Genomic DNA, 23,055 nt, shown 5'->3' on the forward strand with positions numbered 1-23,055 from the left:
ACAAATCATGGGGATAGGAGATTTCCAGTCTAGTCATTCATATCAGGCTCTTATAGGAGGAATTGACAACTGAAATGTTGTACATATTTGTAATTCTATTATAGTATATCTGATGGTTGCCTTGTGGGAAAACGTATGCTCAACACAGTAAGGCTGAGTTGGTTATGGTGACAGGCCAGTGATAAAGGATATCGGCTTGATTGTGTGTTGTGAGAAGTTGCAGTAAACACATATTGATAATCTCATGTTGAATTAAATGAGCATTTAAGGGTGGATTGTCATTAATCTGTATTAAAGCCAACATATAAGTATTTTGTTACATGGAGTCTCACAGTTTACGGTAAGGCAAGGGTTTTTTTGTTGGTTACCCCCATGATAAACTATGGGTATTAAAGATTTGCACTGTGAGAATCCTTGTTAGACCCCCCTTAGGAGAGATAGTTTTTGCTATGCCAACTCTAATTTTGAAGTTGTATGACTGCATGCATGATGGTTTCCTTGTGGGAAAGCTTATGCTAAATACAGTAGGCCTCAGTTAGTTATGGCTACAAGCTGATGATAACAGCTGTAGGCCTGAATGTTTAACTAGTAAAAGGTATTTCAGATTCCTCAAGTCTGATCAGTTTGTTATGAAATGTTACTAACGTAACATGCATGTTGAAGCCAATAGTCCTTTAAGGCCGGATTGTGTGTGCACTGTGTTACAACATGCATTCAGGTACCTTGTTACATTAAGTCTTGTGGATTACCTTTGTAAGGAAGGATTTTGGGGTTGGTAACCCTTTTTGAAAAACCCTATGGGGAAAAGATTTTCAATGGAATAATTATTGCTGGAGTCTCTTTGGAAGGTCTGGCAGGCTAAGCGGTCTAGCAGGATCTTGTACTAAAATATCCACATACATATATATATATAAACTTTGATTTAACCCCATTCTGCCATTGATCTGTCGGAGTGTCATTTATACTCTGCTTCCCTTCATGACAGCATACATCAGCCATTGAATTTCTTGCCTTGTGAATGACAACGTTTTCTAATCGCATGTGCATATCCAGCTGAGAATGAGTGCACATCGGAATCCGGCCTGGTGGACCAGTCCTTTAGTTCTCAATTTCCTCTTTCCATAGTACTCCCTTCATTTCTTTGTTTCTCTGGTTTTCATTTACATTAGTCCTAAGAGGAGAGTACAGCTCCTCAGGCAGTGCTAATGGGCCACTTGCTTTCTGATTATTTCATCTGCAGGGTGATCAATCCCTCAAGGCCACTTCTTCTGCCCCAGGAGACCTTTTATGGAATGCTGTTGTTGTTAGTGTATCATTGTTTTACCATTCCAATATGGCCTACACATTGGTTCTAAACTTGGTGGACATGCTAGAACTTTAAAACAACAGCAGACTATGTACAATACTGTTTCAAGTCAGATATCTTCCGGTATTTTTAGTTATGTTATTGTAAGCATAGTCTTGCTGTGTTTAGATGGCAACATGTTTCCTTTTTTCTACTTTTATTATTTTAATTTATTTTCCAAATGTCATTGAGGTTGTGCATTTTACTGTAGTTGTACTGGATGGTGAAATCATGAAAGGGTCTATGAATGGATAAATGGATGCATGGGTGCAAAGATGAATGACAGAGTGCATGCATGATGACTTACTGAGTGCTTAATTCTATTAGTGAGAAAAAAGGCACTTTCATTCATAATCCAGACCTATTGACATTCTCACTGCTTGTTGTGAGATGTTGTCTGCAAAGGTTTAAACTACTAGATTGTAAGGGATCACCCAAAGAGGAACTTTCATCTGGCTGACTAAGACTAGGCCATGACATGTTGACAATGCTTGGTGGTGCTTATTGATAATCGTGGAGGATAGCCCTTTTTATTCAAAGCCCAAGTTTGTCTACTGGCTCTTCCTGATGGCATCTCTACAGAGTGCTTTGCCAGGGTGCTTTTATTTACCCTCACTATCACAATTGTGTATGAGGAGGCTTTGGTACAGAGGAAGTGTGGTTTTCTGCACTGGGATTCTCCTATATGTTTGTCGCTCAGAGTGTTCAGATCTTTGTGTTTAGTGCTAGGTTGAAAGTAAGCCATCACCTCTTACCAGCATATCACAAAGTACTGCTGACTTCTCCCCATCTAATTTTTTCAAAAAGAAAGAACAAACCCACTACTAGCTCAACATTAGGTGTTTTCAGTTTCTTAGTTCTTTTGAAAAAAGGAACCCTTAGATTATTTTAAAAGTAACTTTGCTCACCAACCTAGTTGGTGACATGCTTCATCATTGGGTTCCCACCCTGGGTGTTTAGTGCCCCCAGGGTTTGCTGCAATGCCAAATTTACTGTGGAGATGGGAGTGCATGAGGTGTAAGTTATTTAAAATTGTCTCAAGGCCTACCAACGGATATATAGATTTATTTTTGGGTGGCCATGGGCAAGTTTAAAAACATGGAGGATATGTTTAGGACCTCAATGGTCTTCTTTTATCCCTTGTTGTGTGGTGAACATGTTTCGGCCATTTATCATGTGCCCATCAGGGTCAATATGGCTTTTGTCAGCACCAAAAATGTGTAATGTGCATGCTCCCTAAGGCACGCGCTGCAAGATTCTGAATTGAATTTACATATCAAGAATCGCCTCTTGCGAGTTTACCTGACGGGATAAAAAGATTCAAATGCAAAGAAGAGAGACAATTTTAGTCATGTTGGCAGTACATTTCATGTTTTCAGACGTGGAACCCTAGGGTAAGCCCTTACGGGGTGCAACAGCGGGCATCCATTAGTTCCATGCCTGCTGGAACCTCCAGCAAGCTTATAACATTTAGCCACCGCATGCCTATTCCCACTATGGCTGTTTTGCAAGCCTTGCCCATATCCGTGATGGTGTGGTATATCATGCTTTTATACAACAGCGTGAATCAAGGTTTTTGTGGCATGTCATTGTGTTAAAATAAGAATAAAAACAATCTCTTTGGCCCCACCTGTTGTGCTTTATTTCAATACAACATGGTGACTCCGAGGGGGGGTGGACCCTATTTTCACTCTCTGATGGTGTAGAGGCAATGCAGGAAATTGTAAGAAAAACATCCCTATGCCAATTGGTAGGTCTAGCAATGCTCCCCCGTAAGACCCTACTTACTTTGTTAAGGTGACTCACCCTCTTGCGTATCCCTGTCATCTCCTCGGCCCCCTATCTTAATCTGAGTATATACTATTGCATATTAAACACTCCCCTTTGCTGTGTCATGGCACAGCTAAGCAAGAATATCATTGGTGGTCCCATGGAGCATTCTGTTCCCCTTTTAAATTGTGTGTCACTCCAATATCCCCAGTAGATTTGCTATGGCATTTGGCATTTACCTACTAATATCGGTAGTGGCTTATGAGCATCACCCTCAGTGAACTGTCCATAAAAGAGGTTGTGCCAATAACTAGCAAGTGCTTTTTCACGCATAAATCCCATTTAGGGCCTATAGGCTACTGTATTTAAGGTGAGTGCACCCCTGACACTGTTTAAAGGCACTTGAATGGTGTCAAATGTACCAACTTCAGCTCTGCTTCAGTTTGCCAAAGACAAATCAAGGGTCAGATAGCTAATCAGCATTGTTTATCCTGCTGTAATTTCATTCCCTTAGCCGGCTTCCTCTCACTGCTGTATTGATGATTATTCAGCATTTGCCTACCATTTAGTCGATGTTGGAAAGTCCTGAATTGTATATTCCAAGAAAAAAGCCCTGTGATATATTCAAAGGAGATCTCAGGATGTGCTTTCTTACGTTATGCAATGCAGCCCTTATCACCCTGCTTTGACAAGTGTTAGAAGAGGGAATTGAGGATGACCTCATGCATATCAGGAGCCATGTTTCTCTTTCTGAATGGATTGCCAGTGACTTGTCTGTCAGCATCTGGTAGTCTATTACTCGCACTGGAATCCGTGGTGAGACAAAAAGCTTTTTTGTAAAATTATCTATTGCTAATACAAGAACATTTCATGTTCTAGCCCTTAGTATTGGATTGTGGGACACTTGGAATGCATATTGATAAAGAATTGGTTTTTAAGAAAACCGTGTATGAAAGAAAGCAGTGGGTGTGGCTCACACGGTAACCTAAACAACATTAATGTCTGATTAGGTCATTAAACAACCAACCTGTCTGAGGATAACCATTGGTAATCACTGATGAGCTAGCATGTGTTAAAAGTATCTCTCAACTTTGCCATGTATGTGTTGTTTAATACTGTGTTACTAGTTTCATATGAATGATGTAATCCACTTTATGCCAGAATGAGAATGTCTAACCTATAGAGGAGAAGCTGTAATGAGATGGGAGTGATGCACTGTGTTGACAGCACCGTTTGTGCCAGGTTGTTTGAGCGGTGGTGCACACCATTCATTAACTGGCTCCAGTTTATCATACCACATCTTAAGTGAAGCAGGTTTCTGTTCCATTATTAGTAAAAAAAAAAACAAAGGCAAATGTAGAGTGCCTACGGGTAGGAAATATCTGGATGATTCTTGAGGTGATGAGACGCTAAATAAATTCTCTGTGAATCTTTGATTGTGGCAAGTTGCCTATGTGGCTTGACTAGGGTCGAGTAATTTCTTTTTCAGTAATGGAACAATTATTTCTTTCTTGTGGATGTCTGGGACAAGAAGGTGAGGTTAGACGAATAACACAATGTTTGTTGTGGAGACAGGTGAATAAGCAGGTAGTTGTGGTACTTTAGAATTGGCTGGAGATGGTTGCCATCCAGGCTCATATTTAATGGTGATGTGAAGTTGGTATTGTGCAACATTCGTCTGTTTCCTTATAGGTATAAAGATTTATTAAGTAGGTAGGTAGGTAGGGATGTGTCCAAGTGCGCAATGGAGTAGCAGGCTCTCTGGTGCTGCTCTTGCTTTGCATTCCAGTGCAGTAATTTACCCTGTGAAGAGAAAGCTGTTGCAGCTGCAAATTTACTAGGAATATCCCCAAGAAGTGAGTAGCTGTGAGATTGGACAGCGGGTGGGTGGGGCTCTCTCATTACATATTGAGTCAGCTCGGACAGAAGCAGTGCAGTGCTGCGGACTGAAATGCCAAGATAGCATGTCTGGCAGAAGAGACCTGGAGAGCTTTTGCAGTGAGCCTTGAGCATGTAGGGCTTTCTGGCAGCACCAGAAGAGCTGGTCTGACAGGCCAATGTGTTCGTCCTTTTTTAGCAATAGTGGCAATTCATTAACCCCCAGATGCATCAAGCACCTATTCTGCGAATTCCAATTTGCGAAAAATACCGAATCGCAAATTGGAATTCGGAGAATGGGATGCATCAAAAAATGGGTCCCAAAAATGCGATTCGCAATCGGCCGCAATCGCCGAATTTCGCAAAATCGCAAAAAAATCGCAGAATCTCCTGTTTTTCCAAGTTGAAATTGCAAATTCGCAATTACCCAAATTGCAAATTGCGATCTCGCAAATTGCGAGATCGCAAAAACGGAAAGTCGCATTTTGAGCACAATGATGACATCACAACCAGGAGGTAGGCAGTTCCCTTACTCATTCTGAACACAGAGCTGGAGAGAGGAGGAGGCACAGCACTGAGCTCTAGCAGACACACCCTGCAGCCCCACAACAGAACATACACCCAACTCCAGAATGTCCCAGGATGCAGCAGGATCCAGTGAAACTGGCAGGAAAAGAAAAATAAAATTTTCCGAAAAGGAGCTGGAGTACCCGATTGAGGAAGTCAACAGGGACCATGATAAACTTTTTGGGAAGCTATCCAGGAATGTGCCCGAGGCTGATAAAAGGCGCATTTGGCTGCGCATCAAGGCAAAGTTAAACACCGTAGGAGTGACCCAGCGGTCAATCGATGACCTAAAGAAGAGGTGGTATGACCTCAGAGGCCGTGCCAATGAGCGCATAGCAGAGAGACTGGGGGAGCAATGGGCCACGGGAGGAGGAGACCCCACAGTTGCGGCCAACACACCACTCGAGGACCTTGTTGAGGATGCCATCAACCCTTCAGCCTGCGTGGGGGTCACTCAGTTGGACACCTCCCGACCCACACAACAATCCCAAGGTAAGAGCCATGCAACTGCGACCCCGTCCCTTAACAATGCCCATGCCCCCAGAGCTAGCCATTTGATAACCCCAGTAATGCAGTCCATGCACATCAGAAACGCCCTATTGCATTGTGGGATCTGTAGTGTGACAATAGTTCCCTGATAGCCACACACAGCCAGAACGGTCAAATGAAACATATCCCTAAAGCCAGTCAGGGAATGCAAGCCTGCATGCATGTTGCAACATCCCATGTGCAAGATTCATATCATTAATCATGCACCCATTTACATCACAGGTGCTGCAGAAGCAGAGATCACAGACAGCGAGGCACTCCATATTGAGGAGACCCCAGAGGAGACGGAGGGAGAGAGCCATCCTGCTCCACAACCTGGACCGTCACACACACCGGCACCAGTACCACCACCTCCCCATGCGGACAGGGCCACCCCTGCAGCCACAGGAGGAGTGCAACCACCCCAGGCATCACGCATGGCAGTGGAACAGGCCACACCACCACCCAGGAGGCAGACACACCGCACAGCCACTGTGCGGTCGCAGTCAAGCGGCCAGTTGAGGCAGCAGCGCAACGTGGCCACACGAGCAGACAGGGGGCAACATGCCCAAGATCCAGGGCTAGGGATCAAACGCAGGATGCTAGCTGTGCACCGCAAGCAGGCACAGCACATGGCAGCCATGCAGCTGCAGCTGTATAAGACTGCACACAATGTCAACCAGCTCAACGAAAGTGTGCAGGAGGTAACAGCTGCAGTGAAGGAGAACAGCCAACTGATGGTGTCGCAGCAGGACATCACCCGACGCCGCCACAGCCAGCTGCTGACCCGGCTATCAGCATATACCAGGTTGAACCACCTGATCGGGAATGGAACATCCCAACTGTCACGCCGGTCCCTGGCAATGCAAATCCAAATGGTGCAATGCTGCCAGGATGTTGCAAGGGCCCTGGAGCAGGTCACAACCGCAGTCCAAAACCAACAGGTGTGTGGCCATGGCCATGCAAGTGGGGGGGGTGATGATGCCAGTGAGGGCACATCCAGCCTGAGCAGCCTGTCTGTGCCGGTGGTACCAGAACGGCGCCGCAGTACCAGGCCCAGTGCAGCATCACGGCCGGACACTGCCAACGTGGATTTGGAGAGGCGACCGGGTGCGTCCGGCAGGAGGCGCCAGTGAATGACTGAACATTAGCAGCAGTGCCATGCTGATGTACCAAAGCGATGCAAAAGGGGATGATGGACGGAGCGTTTGAGCAAATCAAACACTCACCCCCAGTCAACTGATCTGGGTTTAATCCATCACCATTCTTTAGCTCACTCAGCCACCCCAGTTCAGACATGGCCATATGCAAATCAGTCTGACCCTGTGCCTCATGGGAACAGTCCAGCCCGAACTGCCAAGCCATGTCTTCCCTAGACCTGAAACAAGCATCCTGGGACCGGTTTCGGATTCATAATCCTCATCAGCCAGGCTATCTTGAATCCAGTGGCCAAGTGAACAAGGGACTCACGTCTGAGCATACCCTGCCAACTTAGGGCAAACAAAGCGGTATAAAAGGGGATGATGGACGGAGCGTTTGAGCAAATCAAACACTCACCCCCAGTCAACTGATCTGGGTTTAATCCATCACCATTCTTTAGGTCACTCAGCCACCCCAGTTCAAACATGGCTATATGCAAATCAGTCTGACCCTGTGCCTCATGGGAACAGTCCAGCCCGAACTGCCAAGCCATGTCTTCCCTAGATCGGAAACAAGCATCCTGGGACCGGTTTCGGATTCATAATCCTCATCAGCCAGGCTATCTTGAATCCAGTGGCCAAGTGAGCAAGGGACTCACGTCTGAGCATACCCTGCCAACTTAGGGCAAACAAAGCGATACAAAAGGGGATGATGGACGGAGCGTTTGAGCAAATCAAACACTCACCCCTAGTCAACTGATCTGGGTTTAATCCATCACCATTCTTTAGCTCACTCAGCCACCCCAGTTCAGACATGGCCATATGCAAATCAGTCTGACTCTGTGCCTCATGGGAACAGTCCAGCCCAAACGGCCAAGCCATGTCTTCCCTGCCCGGAAACAAGCATCCTGGGACCGGTTTCGGATTCATAATCCTCATCAGCCAGGCTATCTTGAATCCAGTGGCCAAGTGAGCAAGGGACTCACGTCTGAGCATACCCTGCCAACTTAGGGCAAACAAAGCGATACAAAAGGGGATGATGGACGGAGCGTTTGAGCAAATCAAACACTCACCCCCAGTCAACTGATCTGGGTTTAATCCATCACCATTCTTTAGCTCAGTCAGCCACCCCAGTTCAGACATGGCCATATGCAAATCAGTCTGACCCTGTGCCTCATGGGAACAGTCCAGCCCGAACTGCCAAGCCATGTCTTCCCTGGACCGGAAACAAGCATCCTGGGACTGGTTTCGGATTCATAATCCTCATCAGCCAGGCTATGTTAAATCCAGTGGCCAAGTGAGCAAGGGACTCACGTCTGAGCATGCCCTGCCAACTTAGGGCAAACGAAGCGATACAAAAGGGGATGATGGACGGAGCGTTTGAGCAAATCAACTGCCAAGCCATGTCTTCCCTGGACCGGAAACAAGCATCCTGGGACCTGCAAAAAAACGATGGATTTAGGCCCAGATCTCTGTACTGGGGTGAATGTATGACATTGTTCTGCATTCTGTCCATCAATTGTTGTTTTTGCATTTGTCACCCCGAGTGGGATGGGTATGCTCAGATGTGAGTCCCATGCTCTCCACACCACTGGAGTCAAGCTATCCAGGCTGATGACGGCTGATAGCCAGAAACCGGTCCTTGGATGCTTGATTCCGGTCCAGGAAAGACATGGCTTGGCAGTTCGGGCTGGACTGTTCCCATAAGGCACAGGGTCAAGGCTGATTTGCATATGGCCATGTCTGACCTGGGGTGGTGTGGAGTGCAAAAAAACGATGGATTTAGGCCCAGATCTCTGTACTGGGGTGAATGTATGACATTGTTCTGCATTCTGTCCATCAATTGTTGTTTTTGCATTGGTCACCCCGAGTGGGATGGGTATGCTCAGACGTGAGTCCCATGCTCTCCACACCACTGGAGTCAAGCTATCCAGGCTGATGATGGCTGATAGCCAGAAACCGGTCCTTGGATGCTTGATTCCGGTCCAGGAGAGACATGGCTTGGCAGTTCGGGCTGGACTGTTCCCATAAGGCACAGGGTCAAGGCTGATTTGCATATGGCCATGTCTGACCTGGGGTGGTGTGGAGTGCAAAAAAACGATGGATTTAGGCCCAGATCTCTGTACTGGGGTGAATGTATGACATTGTTCTGCATTCTGTCCATCAATTGTTGTTTTTGCATTTGTCACCCCGAGTGGGATGGGTATGCTCAGACGTGAGTCCCATGCTCTCCACACCACTGGAGTCAAGCTATCCAGGCTGATGACGGCTGATAGCCTGAAACCGGTCCTTGGATGCTTGATTCTGGTCCAGGAAAGACATGGCTTGGCAGTTCGGGCTGGACTGTTCCCATAAGGCACAGGGTGAAGGCTGATTTGCATATGGCCATGTCTTACCTGGGGTGGTGTGGAGTGCAAAAAAACGATGGATTTAGGCCCAGATCTCTGTACTGGGGTGAATGTATGACATTGTTCTACATTCTGTCCATCAATTGTTGTTTTTGCATTTGTCACCCCGAGTGGGATGGGTATGCTCAGATGTGAGTCCCATGCTCTCCACACCACTGGAGTCAAGCTATCCAGGCTGATGACGGCTGATAGCCAGAAACCGGTCCTTGGATGCTTGATTCCGGTCCAGGAAAGACATGGCTTGGCAGTTCGGGCCGGACTGTTCCCATAAGGCACAGGGTCACGGCTGATTTGCATATGGCCATGTCTGACCTGGGGTGGTGTGGAGTGCAAAAAAACGATGGATTTAGGCCCAGATCTCTGTACTGGGGTGAATGTATGACATTGTTCTGCATTCTGTTCATCAATTGTTGTTTTTGCATTTGTCACCCGAGTGGGATGGGTATGCTCAGACGTGAGTCCCATGCTCTCCACACCACTGGAGTCAAGCTATCCTGGCTGATGATTGCTGATAGCCAGAAACCGGTCCTTGGATGCTTGATTCCGGTCCAGGAAAGACATTGCTTGGCAGTTCGGGCTGGACTGTTCCCATAAGGCACAGGGTCAAGGCTGATTTGCATATGGCCATGTCTGACCTGGGGTGGTGTGGAGTGCAAAAAAACGATGGATTTGGGCCCAGATCTCTGTACTGGGGTGAATGTATGACATTGTTCTGCATTCTGTCCATCAATTGTTGTTTTTGCATTTGTCGCCCCGAGTGGGATGGGTATGCTCAGACGTGAGTCCCATGCTCTCCACACCACTGGAGTCAAGCTATCCAGGCTGATGACGGCGGATAGCCAGAAACCGGTCCTTGGATGCTTGATTCCGGTCCAGGAGAGACATGGCTTGGCAGTTCGGGCTGGACTGTTCCCATAAGGCACAGGGTCAAGGCTGATTTGCATATGGCCATGTCTGACCTGGGGTGGTGTGGAGTGCAAAAAAACGATGGATTTAGGCCCAGATCTCTGTACTGGGGTGAATGTATGACATTGTTCTGCATTCTGTCCATCAATTGTTGTTTTTGCATTTGTCACCCCGAGTGGCATGGGTATGCTCAGACGTGAGTCCCATGCTCTCCACACCACTGGAGTCAAGCTATCCAGGCTGATGACGGCTGATAGCCAGAAACCGGTCCTTGGATGCTTGATTCCGGTCCAGGAAAGACATGGCTTGGCAGTTCGGGCTGGACTATTCCCATAAGGCACAGGGTCAAGGCTGATTTGCATATGGCCATGTCTGACCTGGGGTGGTGTGGAGTACAAAAAAACGATGGATTTAGGCCCAGATCTCTGTACTGGGGTGAATGTATGACATTGTTCTGCATTCTGTCCATCAATTGTTGTTTTTGCATGCTGATGTACCAAGCACGCCTGCTCTGCATTCATGACGCTGTATGACGCAATACAGTACGTATGTTGTTTGAACAAACAAAAGAGTTATAGATCTTGTTCAAAAAAATATACGAATTTATTTTAAAAGCAAATCTTACTCATGTCAATATTTCATGTGGCATGCATGAGTGCAGTGTTGTGTGAGGGGTATGGGTGCACTAGAAATAGTTCAGTGTGATGTTGTTGCGGCGCCTGTGTCCTTCAGCAGGATTCTCCCCGCGTGCATGATGCACATGTTCAGGTGGCCGGTTGTCCCCCTCCGACTCACTACCAGAGATCTCCACAGGTATCCTCCCCTTGGTAGCAATATTGTGGAGTATGGCACACACGCCCACGATGTGGCAGCAGACCTCAGGCTGGAATTTGAGGGCCCCACCAGTCTTATGTAGGATGCAGAATCGTCTCTTTAACATCCCAAATGTCCGTTCAATTACATTTCTTGTGTGAATGTGTGCAGCATTGAAACGCCGTTCCTGTGGTGTAGCAGGGTTAAGGTATGGGGTGAGGAGGTAATCACGGAGGCCGTAGGCGCTGTCACCTGAAGGATAGGAGCAGAGGGTCAGTGCCTGTTATGCGCAGCTACATGGTCTTGACATACTGTATGTGGGCATGTGTACTTACCTAGGAGATGTCCTTTGCCAAAGTCACCCCTAGCCAATCGGGTGTGTATGCCGCTGTGCCTGAAGATGAACGAATCATGCGTGCTCCCCGGGTATTGAGCAACTATGTCGGTGATGATTGTCTTTGCATTGCAGACCATCTGGATGTTGAGTGAGTGGTAGGACTTGCGGTTCCGGTACATGTATTCTGTCTCAGCGGGTGGGCAGATGTGGATGTGGGTACAGTCATTTCAGCCAATTACATGGGGGAATTGAGCGGTGTTATAGAAGTCAAGCTTTGTTTGGTTTAAGTCCTGTTGGGTGGTTGGGAAGGTTATGTAGTGGTGTATCCGGGTCAGCATGGCGTCCAGAAAACTCCGTAGGCAGCATGACAGTGTGCTCTGGGAGATCCCCCCTGCATATGCAACTATCCCCTGGAAGCTTCCGGAGGCCAGGAGGTACAGGCAGCACAGGACCTGGACATGGGTGGGCACAGCATTGGTCCTCCTTGTTGGGTGCTGCATCAGGGGGTCAAGGTCTCTGATGAGCTTTGTTATCATTGCCCCATTCAGCCTGTATTTGGAGTAGATCTCCTCTTCAGTCTTGCCCAGGAGTGTTATCCGCAGCCGGAAGATGCGCTCCTGGATCCTTCGTTGGTTCCGGGCTGCAGCCTGGAGCCTAAGCCGATGCCAATGCCACGATGTAGAGACCTGGCCTTGTGAATGTCCTCATGCTCCTACTGTGTCTCCGTAAGTGTGTATGTTTCACCATGCACCTGTTCCTTGTTAGTTTTTTTTCCCAAATGAACCTCATGGTTACCACCTGGTTTGACTTCTTCTTAATTTGCGACTCGCATTTAGCGATTTTGGTGTTTTTCGCAATTTGCGATTTTTCATGAGTTGTATTTGTGATTAATTTGCGAATTCGCAAATTAATTCGCAGAATAAGTGGAAAATCGCTGTTACAGAATCGCAAAAGGGGTTCCACATTGATTCTGCGAATTTATGTTTGCGAATTCGCATTTGGTGGTTTTTTGCTTCATGAATTGCGATCGCAATTTCGGTTGATGATTCTATGCCTAAGGCCTTTAGGGAAATTCCCTCTGAAATAGGAGAACACCCTTTTTACTCCTCCGTACATGGAAAAAATATGAGACTGGATATGTTCCTCGTAAAGTTGGGAAGAGGGGTGGAGATCTTCTAAAGATTACTTTTTCTGAATTGAGTCGGATCACAACCAGCAGTTTCAGACATCGTGGGGTGGAATTCACAGTGCGTTGTCTACATGAAGCTTACAAGTGGAGACACCAGAGGACTCATCCTTCTGATCTGTAGTGGGTTTAAAATTTATTATCACTAGGCAAACACATGTGCAAGTAGGGAGGTTACATGAACGGGACATCAAGGGAGCAACTGACCCAGGCTGCCATAAGACGAGAGGAAAGAATACACCACACTGGTAGACAGATTGCAGGGCTACATTAAAAAACTGTGTGTCAAGACAGCACAATGAGGGTGTCAGCGTGTGACACTTGTTGGCATGGTTGATATGTACAGATGGTACAGAACACCCAAGTGGCAAACTAAATAAGACAATGCCCATGTACTTGAAGTAGAATTCATTGATCAGTATTTACAAGAAGTACCCACACCCCAACTTACCACAACATAGATGGTCACCCTGGCAGCACCCAGAGTCAAAGAATACACAACCTCAGTGGTGGATGATGAAGCTGGGCAAAACACCAGAGACTGATGGTCTACCCTCGAGTTCTACTCACTGTATAACTTAAAGTTAGCCCCAAAACTGCCTGTTACATAAAATGATGAATTTGAAAGGGGTGTGCTGCTAGCCACAACCAAAGAGGCCACATTAGTGGTATTACATACATCAGGAGGAGACAATTTGGATTTGAAGTCCTACAGATCACTACATTTACTAAACAAGGAGTATAGGATACTTGGTAAATTGAGAGCAAATTGGCTGTTGCCAGTTAGTCAATACCTAGAACACCCTGACCAAAATGCTTTTATTCCCTGAAGCAACACTCATATTTATCTTAGATGTTTATTCTATGTAGCCTGCTTATCCATACAACCCTGGCAGTGACCTCATTAGATATTGAAAGGGCTTGTGATACTTTGGTTTGGCCTGTTTAATTTGCAGTACTCTAAAATGGTCATGGTAGAGAACTTTGAGATGGATCGAATTATTGTTAATGAAACCAGTGGTTAAAGTCCAAACAGGTTAGATATCCTCACAGCAGTGGGATATTCACATGTGCATGCAGCAGGGGTATCTCCTCTCCCCATTGCTGTTCGCCCTTGCGGTGGAACTCTTGTCCAATATATTGTGTGGGAGAACTCAGGAATGGGTAAAACACATGGCGCAAGAAGCACGTATAATCTTTCTGTATGTGGACTCTTATTCTAAAAACATCTAGCTTACCTCAGAAAAGTGAGATATTGGGGACTTTTGGTGCAAGGTCAGGATTAAATGTCTATTTCTGACACAGCCTCCACTAGACATAAATAAATTGAAGGCACACGACACCCAGCTCAAGCATAAATCCTACTGACAATTACACTGAATGTATTACATCAAAGTTTGGAACTTGCTCCTCAATGGCCTTTTTTGCACAGGGAGAAGAGGGTCATTTTGGAGCACATGTGGGTATACTCCAGTGCATAGATATTATGAAAGAGTGAACATTTGTAAAGTGCTGAACTTTAAATAATTAACTGTTTAATTCACAACATTGGTGACACACTTCTGAAGATGGTAGTTTGGCATGGATCTAAAAGCCAATAACCATCTACTGGTCAAGGTGCCGGGGCTTTAACTTTGTTGCCCATTGTGAGTGGAGAACGCATCTGAAACCACATTCTAACTTTGTTGATCAATTTCACAATAGTCGTTTTGGGAGGCTCAAAAATGATTTCAATTTCTTCACTCACGACACCTCCTCTTGGTCCACCAGCTTTTACAATTCCCTTAACGTCACCTCCTCCTCCTCTATCCCTCATGGGAAACAGCTAAAAATCTCCCCCTCCACGCGTTTCAACGGTTACCTCACTATCTCACTCTATAACAACGGTACTGTCAAGATCTAAGGCAATGACACCTGTCTTTTGCTCTTTGACCACCTATTCCCCTCCCTACTCCCCTCCTCTGTGACCGGGTTTTCCCCCGACTCTCCTTCTAGCTCCACACATTACTTCCTCTCCCCGCCCCTGACCCCCCCTACACTCCAATTGGCTGCACTCTCAAGAATCACAGGTCGGCCCTCTTCCCGACCCCTCCCCTGTGACCTCCTCTCCTATTCCTCCCCCCTCACAATGTAAATGTAGGTGTACTTATATAGCGCAAACCTGTCACCCAAAGGGCATCCTGGCGCTTGCTTAGGGAACCCGTCCTGGTATTCCCCTGTGAGAAACCCCGGCAGGGTGTCCACAAGGTGAAAGCCAGGCATCCCGCCGCGAGGGGCCGTAGTGGAGATTAAGCAAGCTATTGCCCAGAGTTGCAGAGTGTGACCCCGTGATTCGAGTAGGCACCGGAGCGAGAATTGTCGAGTCCGTGGAATTTTGAGCCCGAGACCCGCCGAGGCGGGGAATCGAACCCTGGTCCACGGTCGATCTCAGCTTCCGGGTCTGCCGCCTCTAACCACTGAGCCACGCTTCTCCACAATATGCCCCCTCCCACTTCACTTCAGCCTCACCGCTAGCTAATGCGCTCCTCGTTCAATCTGCATCATCCTGGTACTCCAATCTCTTCTCCTCCCCCATTTTCCTTCCAGTCACCCCCCTTTTTAGTCCACCACTCCTCCAACCTTCTCCCCCAGTGAACTTTCCCTACGCTACCCTTATCCCTTCTTCCATACCTCTTGTCCACCTCCCCCTCCCCTCGTTATTCACCCGGATTTCGCCTCAATCCCACTGCATCTCTCTCCTCCCTCCCACTCCTCCGGCAATGCTATGCTACTCCCTTTCCCCCCTGGTAACCCTGTCCATTTCTCTCCCTCGGGTCCAACAGTACCACTTCCTTTCCCCAACTTCCCTTTCTTTCAACCCCCCCCACTCTGCCAGATGCCCGTTCCCTCACAGCCTTCTCTCCTACCTGACATGCCCTCCACAGCCACCTCACCTCTTTTCCTCCCAAACCTCCTTCATTCCCATGACTCCACACAGTCCTCCCCTCTCCTTCTTCCCTACCGCTGTGTTCCGCACCCTTCTCCCCCTAAAGTTATCCCTAATTCCTCTCCTTCTTGCAACACCAACAAAGGCAACTCTCCCTTAACCTCCGATTCGTTAACTCCCGCTCTCAACCTCCACCTTTCCCCACTTTTGAACCTTACACCCCAACTCACCTCCTATCCCCCCACCTCTCCTCCTATCCCCCCACCTCTCCCTGCCTTTCACCACCAATCCACCCCCACCTGTTTCCATCGATCCACCCAACCTTCCGTGCTCTGCATTACTCTCGCTGGAAAATAAGCTAGGTTCCTTTATCACCTCCATCTCCCAGCTTACAGCTGCAATTTCACTTCTAAGCTCTAAGATTTCCACCTTTCCTTGCACCCCCTCTCCTTCCCAACTTCCCACGAGATGCACCTCACCCCCTCACCTCAATTTAGCCAAGCTCAATCACTCGTCTGCAAACTTTGTTAACTCGCACAAGCCTTTGAACGCCGCCCTTCCTCAACCTGCATACCCTAGCAACCCTACTATCTACACTATTCCGACCATCTCCTGTCAGAACCAAGCATCCACCTAAGCCCTCCCGAGCACCCCCACATAAGCACAACATCCCGATCACCCCTCACAGCCCAAGTGCCCCGTCACCAAAACAGTCCTCACAGAGCTGCGCTGTCTGCTCCACAACTGCAGATCTGCAGTAAAACACAAACTTGAAATCTCAGATACCATCACCTACCACAATATTGACACGCTCTTCCTCACAGAGACCTGGTTCAAAGATACCTCGCATTCTACGTTTGATCTCCTATTACCTACAGGCTATTCTATACTTAGGAATGACAGAACGACAACACGGGGGGAGGTGTTGCAGTCATCTTTAGAAACTCCCTTCAACCTAAGGCCTCTCCTATCAGCTCCTTCCAAACCTTTGAATGCCTTTCTTTTGAGCTACAAGTGCACCACCGTTCACCCCTTAGAGTCCGTGTCATTTACCGCCCGCCTCGTAGTGGCCCTTCGTTTTTGGAGGAACTCACTGACTTCATCAGTGACCAATACTTGCAAAGTGACAATCAGACCTTCGTGGGTGACTTCAATATCCACTGGGGCTCACCGCAAGACTCCTCCGCAAACTCCCTGGCCACCTTCCTCTCTGTTAACGACCTCATCCAACACTGCACAGAATCAACACACTCTAAGGGCTCAATCCTGGACCTTGTTATTTCTAAAGCAGGCATGCTTTCCATCACTACCCCTATTCACGTAGACTGGTCTGACCACCTCCTCATCCCATTCTCTATTCAACTATCACACGCTATAACACTTGGCCAACCCAAGAGGGCTATCTCCTGGTTCTGTGATGTTAAAAATATTGATGTCGGTCCCCTCTGTGAATCAGCTTTGTTATCACTTCCAAGGCTAGACCCGAACCTAGATGTTGACGATCTCACCTCCCAATGCCTCACAGTTCTTGCAGATGAAATTAACAACGTCGCTCCACTCAAAAGCAAAAGGTTAAGGCCCACCCCCTCAGCACCTTGGTTCAACAAATCCCTCTATGAAGAAAGGAAGCAGCTAAGATTCCTGGAGAAACAATGGAGGCAAGTGCCATCCACCGATAACTTGTCCACGCTTCGCTCCGCAAGATCCAAGTACCACAAACACATCTTCCTTGGGAAAGCGGCGCACTTCTAAACCCTCCTTGACTCAGCCAAAAATAGACCCAAAAAACTATTTGATCTCATCAAGAGTCCTGACTGCTCTCCCCCTTCCTCCAAGCTGGAGGATTCTGAAAAGAGAGCAGCGGATTTCGCTATATTCTTCGATGAAAAAGTGAAATCACTTGTGGATCAGGTCGCTCATCCTACCCCTCCAGAGGTGTACAAATCCTTAGCCATTTGGCAAAACTTTGACCCCATATCTGAAGATGCCCTTCTCAAGTGCATCCGCGAAACAAAGCCCTCCAACCATCATCTGGACCCCATCCCCAGTGCCATTGCCATTGACTTGTATACCCTTTCCCTCTCCTACTGGACCACTCTGGTCAACCTCTCCCTCTATCAAGGCTCCCTTCCTGTCTCCTTCAAAACTGGGCAGGTCACCCCGCATCTTATAAAACCAACTGCTGATGCGTCTGACCTGAACAACTTCCGCCCCATCACTTAATTACCCTTTCTTGCGAAGATTACAGAAAGATGTGTAGCGAAACAACTCTCTCGTCATATCAAGGACAATGATCTTCTTGACAATTTCCAGTCTGGCTTCATTCAAAACTGCAGCACTGAAACAGCCCTACTGCAAGTGGTTGATGACGCGCTGAGGATCCTCGACTCGGGGGGGGGGGGGTCCTGTCTTCTAATTCTCCTTGACCTTTCTGCAGCCTTTGACACCGTCAATCACAACACCCTTCTCAACATTCTTAAACAGAGAATGGGCATGGAGGGCACTGTGCTTAAATGGTTTGCCTCCTTCCTCTCTGATAGATCACAAATGATCAAAATAGCGAACAGTCTTTCATCTCCTGTGGCGGTAGGTTAAGGTGTTCCTCAAGGCTCTATACTTGCACCCACATTGTTCAACCTCTATTTAGAACCACTAGGAAATCTCCTAAGTAAATCCGGGATCCACTATCATCTCTATGCTGACGACACTCAAATCTACCTCAAGGTTGCCTCCACTCACGATCTCTCTATCCTAAGCTCTACTCTCGACTCCATTCATAACTGGATGTTTCCTCATCAACTGATTCTGAATCCCTCCAAAACCGAATTCCTCCTCTTCTCCTCTTCAATCTCTCCTCCCCCGGTGCAATCATGGATGGATCAGTTGAATCTACTAAACACTAAACCCATCATTGCCGACAGCGCAAAATCCCTGGGTGTCATTCTCGACAAAAAACTCAATCTAACCCCCCACATTAATTCCATTGCAAAGTCTGCTCGATACCATCTGCGCCTTCTTTGGGGGATCCGTCGCTTCTTCCCAGAGCAGGACCTTATAACCCTGGTGCAATCGCTGGTCCTCTCCAGAATTGACTACTGCAATTCTCTTCTTACTGGCCTCCCCAAATCCCACCTGTCCCCCCCCCTTAAATCTGTTTTCCATTCAGTAGCTCGTTTAATTTATGGGGCCAAAAGAAGCGACCACATCACACCGATGTTATCCACCCTCCGCTGGCTTCCAATCGAGGCTAGAGCTATCTACAAGACTGCTTGTATCACCCACAAAGCCTTGCACTCCTCCTCTCCTCGCTACCTGGCGAATAAACTGAAACTCTCTGGAGGCTCTAGACCATCACGTAATGCGGAAAATCTTCTGCTTGAACCTCCCACTTTCAAGAAGGAAAGAACGATGGCACAATCCTTCTCAGGTAACGCGGTGAGAATCTGGAACTCCCTTCCGCCGCAGCTCCGGACCACCACCTCCTCCCAGGCCTTCAAAACTAACCTCAAAGTTCTCCTCCTTCAAAGACACTTCCAAATGTAATCCATGCCTCTCTATTATCTGAAGGAAGCCCTTCCATTATAGAAAAATCTACTGTACATGACTATGGAAGTGTCTTCCCAGTGTGTTCTTGTGGTTTGAGAGTCTGCCATTTATTGCGGTATTATCTTTCTACCTGTGTTTGGTACTCGTGTGTAACATGCACCCGTCACTTTCTCTTGTAACACACTGTTTACTACCTCTTACATTTGTTTATTTTCGATACCTGCACAAGTGCCACCATGGCCTACGTAACGTTTGTTCTTGTGCTTAAGGGCCCTCCATATATTGCAGTATTATACCTCTGTTTACTTTGTACGCTTTTGTAACCTGCACACGTCACTTTTTCCTCCTGTAATGCACCGTTTGCTACCTCTTGTATTTTGTTGGTTCACGATTGTCACTTTTGTAATGCACCGTTTGCTACCTCTTGTATTTTGTTGGCTCACGATTGTCATTATTGCTTCATTAATGTAACGTTTGCTTTTGTATTTTGTTCACTTGTACTGTTCTCATGTATCAGTTCTGTTCCTATTGTGAAGCGCTCTGACACCTTCGGGTAAAGTCCGCGCTATATAAAAACGCACAAATAAATAAATAAATAAATACATCTAACTAAAAGACTGTCATGTATTGCTATTCACTGGAAGCCACGGTGGGCTGAAGTGGAAGATGTGCATGAAGATACCAAAGGCATTTCTGACTTACAGAAAGACAGCTTTATATTATTAGCTTTCATGTTGGTGTACATCACCAAAATATGTTGTCACAATGTCTTGTCATTGAAGTCAGCAGTACCACTGAGAGGTTTAGTAATTCCTTGCTAGTCAATCATCCACTCTTTAGGATAATCTCTGAACCCATATCACAAAAATACCGATGTTCATGTTGCCTCACTTTATTCTCAGAGGTAAATGTGCCACTAAGATCTACTTTCAGTGCATCTGAACATGTCCATTGGCTGGACGTAGTCAATCTTGTAGCCTTATTGAGAGGACCAGTAGAGTTGAAGAAGGGTTTATGGATGAGTAGCCTTTCTCAATGAGAAACCATTTTTCATCAAGATGTGAGCACCGATATCTTGCCCAGTTTGGGACAGAAAAAAAATGTCTGGTCCACTCCTGGTTTTTACCGTGGTAATTAACTGGGTGCCCCAGGCGCAGTCTGGGAGAATATGTCAATTAAAATAAAAGAATGGGAGAGTTCATGCCTGCTTTGTGAGCAGAGCATTAGTTTGAAGAAGTAACAAAGGTTTTTCACAGCAGCTTTTTTTCTTTCACTGGAGGCGCACATAGCCCACCTGTAAACAGTGATGGCTCCACCGCTAAGGCGGAGGAGCGTCGCCCCACTGCTTCTGAGCAGTGCAACATACGAAACATTAAATGATAATAACATGATGTTATTATCATTTTATTTTTCTCTATGGAACCAGGTAGGGCATGGATGCACTCCTGTCACAGTGCAGGAGGAGGAGTGGTATGTGCACCTTAAGTGCGCATGGCGGTTTGACCAGCCATCTTGGGCCGGCCAGTCAGTCATGCACACTTAGTATGCTCTTCCCTGGACTGTAATGCACATCCTGGGTGGGTAACATTCACACGCTCGCATTCCCTGTGTGAGTGCCGCACCACAATGCTCAGAAGAATCACGACGCTGCTGTCATAGTGACAGCAGCATCCTGAGTGGCTTAAGGGAGCCTGGTTGCTTCCTGCCTCTGGGAGTGAGGAAGAGCAGATGAAGACGAGAAGCATGCGGCGTGAACAGGTAAGTGATTTTTATTTTTATTTTGCATCCCCCCCCGCCCTGCCATCCCGGTTCTGTAGCAGCCGCCACTGCCTCTAAGAGGATGTAGGGATACCATCGCAGGTAGGTGCAACTGTTTATGAGTGAACTTAACAATTGTTTATGATTGGAGAGTGACTTGGCCAGGGCCGGACTGGGAACCAAAACCGGCCCTGGCAAAGTGCTCGGCCCTCCCCTGCCCAACTATGCTGCAAAAAAGGCCCTGTAACAAAATCGGCTCCCAGGGGCCCAAAACCGGCCCCCACCAGTGCGGCCCACCGGGGGATTGCCCGGTGCCCGCTACGGCCAGTCGGGCCCTGGACTTGGCCATACTATATATAATTGTACAGTTGCAAGTAGGTTTAAATTACTGTTGGGTATTTGCATGAAAAACCAAAGGGGTACTTGATTTGCAAAAATCGTGGAATGCAATTAGTCAGCCTTGAATGAACACATGAAGGAATGCCTGTGCCATTAAATCAATGTTTATATATATGCTAAGAAAATGCTATTTTGCTTAGGAGCACTATACAGCTTTGCCCCTGCACTGAATGTAGACCTGTATCATTTGCAGTACACTTGCAGCCACATACTATCGGTTTATGGATTAATAATTACCACAAACAGAAATATCACTGGCTCCTGCGAGAGCATGACGGTCTTGGAATTCGTCTGGTCATTTATCCATCAGCGCAAAAAGCGTTCTTCTCTCTGCAGGGATTGCAATTTGACTGTAATGCGAACACATTTTCCTGTCAATCATTTCTTTCCATTTCTGTTACAGGGGAGTCGGGTGCATTTTTGTAGAAATGATCCAAGGAGTCGCAGCATTCCCAGGGATGAAAGACATCCAAGACCAGCTAGAACGAATATTTCTGGTGAGCCTCGCCTGTCATACGTGTGGGGTGTTTTTGACTGGGTGATTTTCTATGAAAGAAATGCTGCTATCATATGATATGTTAACATTTCAGCCTGACCTCTCCCATGCCAGGTTAAATAGACTGCAGCGATGACTGAACCATTTGCACCTGTGATTGTTGGGCATTTGCTCCGGCCATCGAGTGCAAAAAAGGCATTTTTAGAGACAGATCAGTTCATAAAGTCTTCATACTGAGACTGACCTGTTCAAAGATTATATTTCTACTAACGGGACAGTGCTAAATGTCGTTTACGGTTTTTGCCTTAGTCAGTCAATGCAAACTATGTTTTTTCATTGGTTGAGGAGTGTTAGTGTGCTATAGCTATTAGCACAGTTCAGCCAGTGCAAATGTTGCTTTTGCACGAATCGCTCAGGACAAGTGCAGTCTTGCACTAAACAGTCATTACAAATGTCGATCTTGGCTATCAACTGCATATAGCTCTGAAAATAAAATATCAAAGGGAATTTTAAAAAGAATTCTGCAAGACAATATATCGATTTCCTCTCAATGCTAGACTGTGGGTTTGGCTCATCATATTCTATGATGGTTTTCTAGTTCTAGTTAAGTTAACATTGAGGGCCCTTGACCAAATTGTGTTTTCATTCAAGACTTGTGCAAGAGCTACTCTGACCGACTGCCTTGCAAACTCTCCGTCCTGGTGTCACTTTCACTACCGTCTCATTTTCTTTAAAGTATACTTGGATAAATGTGATCTCGCCAGTTGCTAAATGTTTGTATTGTTTGTTGAGTGAGTATCACACTAATTACTCTGTGGAATATTGGCTCTGTCATTTAATCACCTGAAGGTAGGCCCCACGTACGCTCATATTTCAGGAACTATTGTTGTTACTTGAATGAAAATGCTGTGGGGCATAAGTAGAACTATAATTAAGGTGAGCAAGTTCTTAACCTGTCCCTTTTCCTGAGAATGATATTGTAAAAAATTAACTGAATCTTAAGGAAACTCTGCAACATAGGTGAAAAATATTTGTCTCCCACTGGGCTATGTG

The 23,055-nt window shown here is 46.6% G+C and overlaps 1 protein-coding gene across 1 annotated transcript in view; it reads left to right on the forward strand.

Moving 5' to 3' along the window:
• Nucleotides 1–23,055, forward strand: part of CDK14 (cyclin dependent kinase 14) — a 2,636,151-nt gene that overhangs the window by 1,668,218 nt on the left and 944,878 nt on the right. The window contains exon 10 of the mRNA XM_078663634.1: nt 21,910–22,003. Coding sequence (XP_078519760.1) covers nt 21,910–22,003 — 94 coding nt within the window. The remainder of the gene's footprint in view (nt 1–21,909; nt 22,004–23,055) is intronic.

The sequence above is a fragment of the Lissotriton helveticus genome, chromosome 10, assembly GCF_964261635.1.
Source record: "Lissotriton helveticus chromosome 10, aLisHel1.1, whole genome shotgun sequence".
Classification (NCBI taxonomy): Eukaryota; Metazoa; Chordata; class Amphibia; order Caudata; family Salamandridae; genus Lissotriton; species Lissotriton helveticus.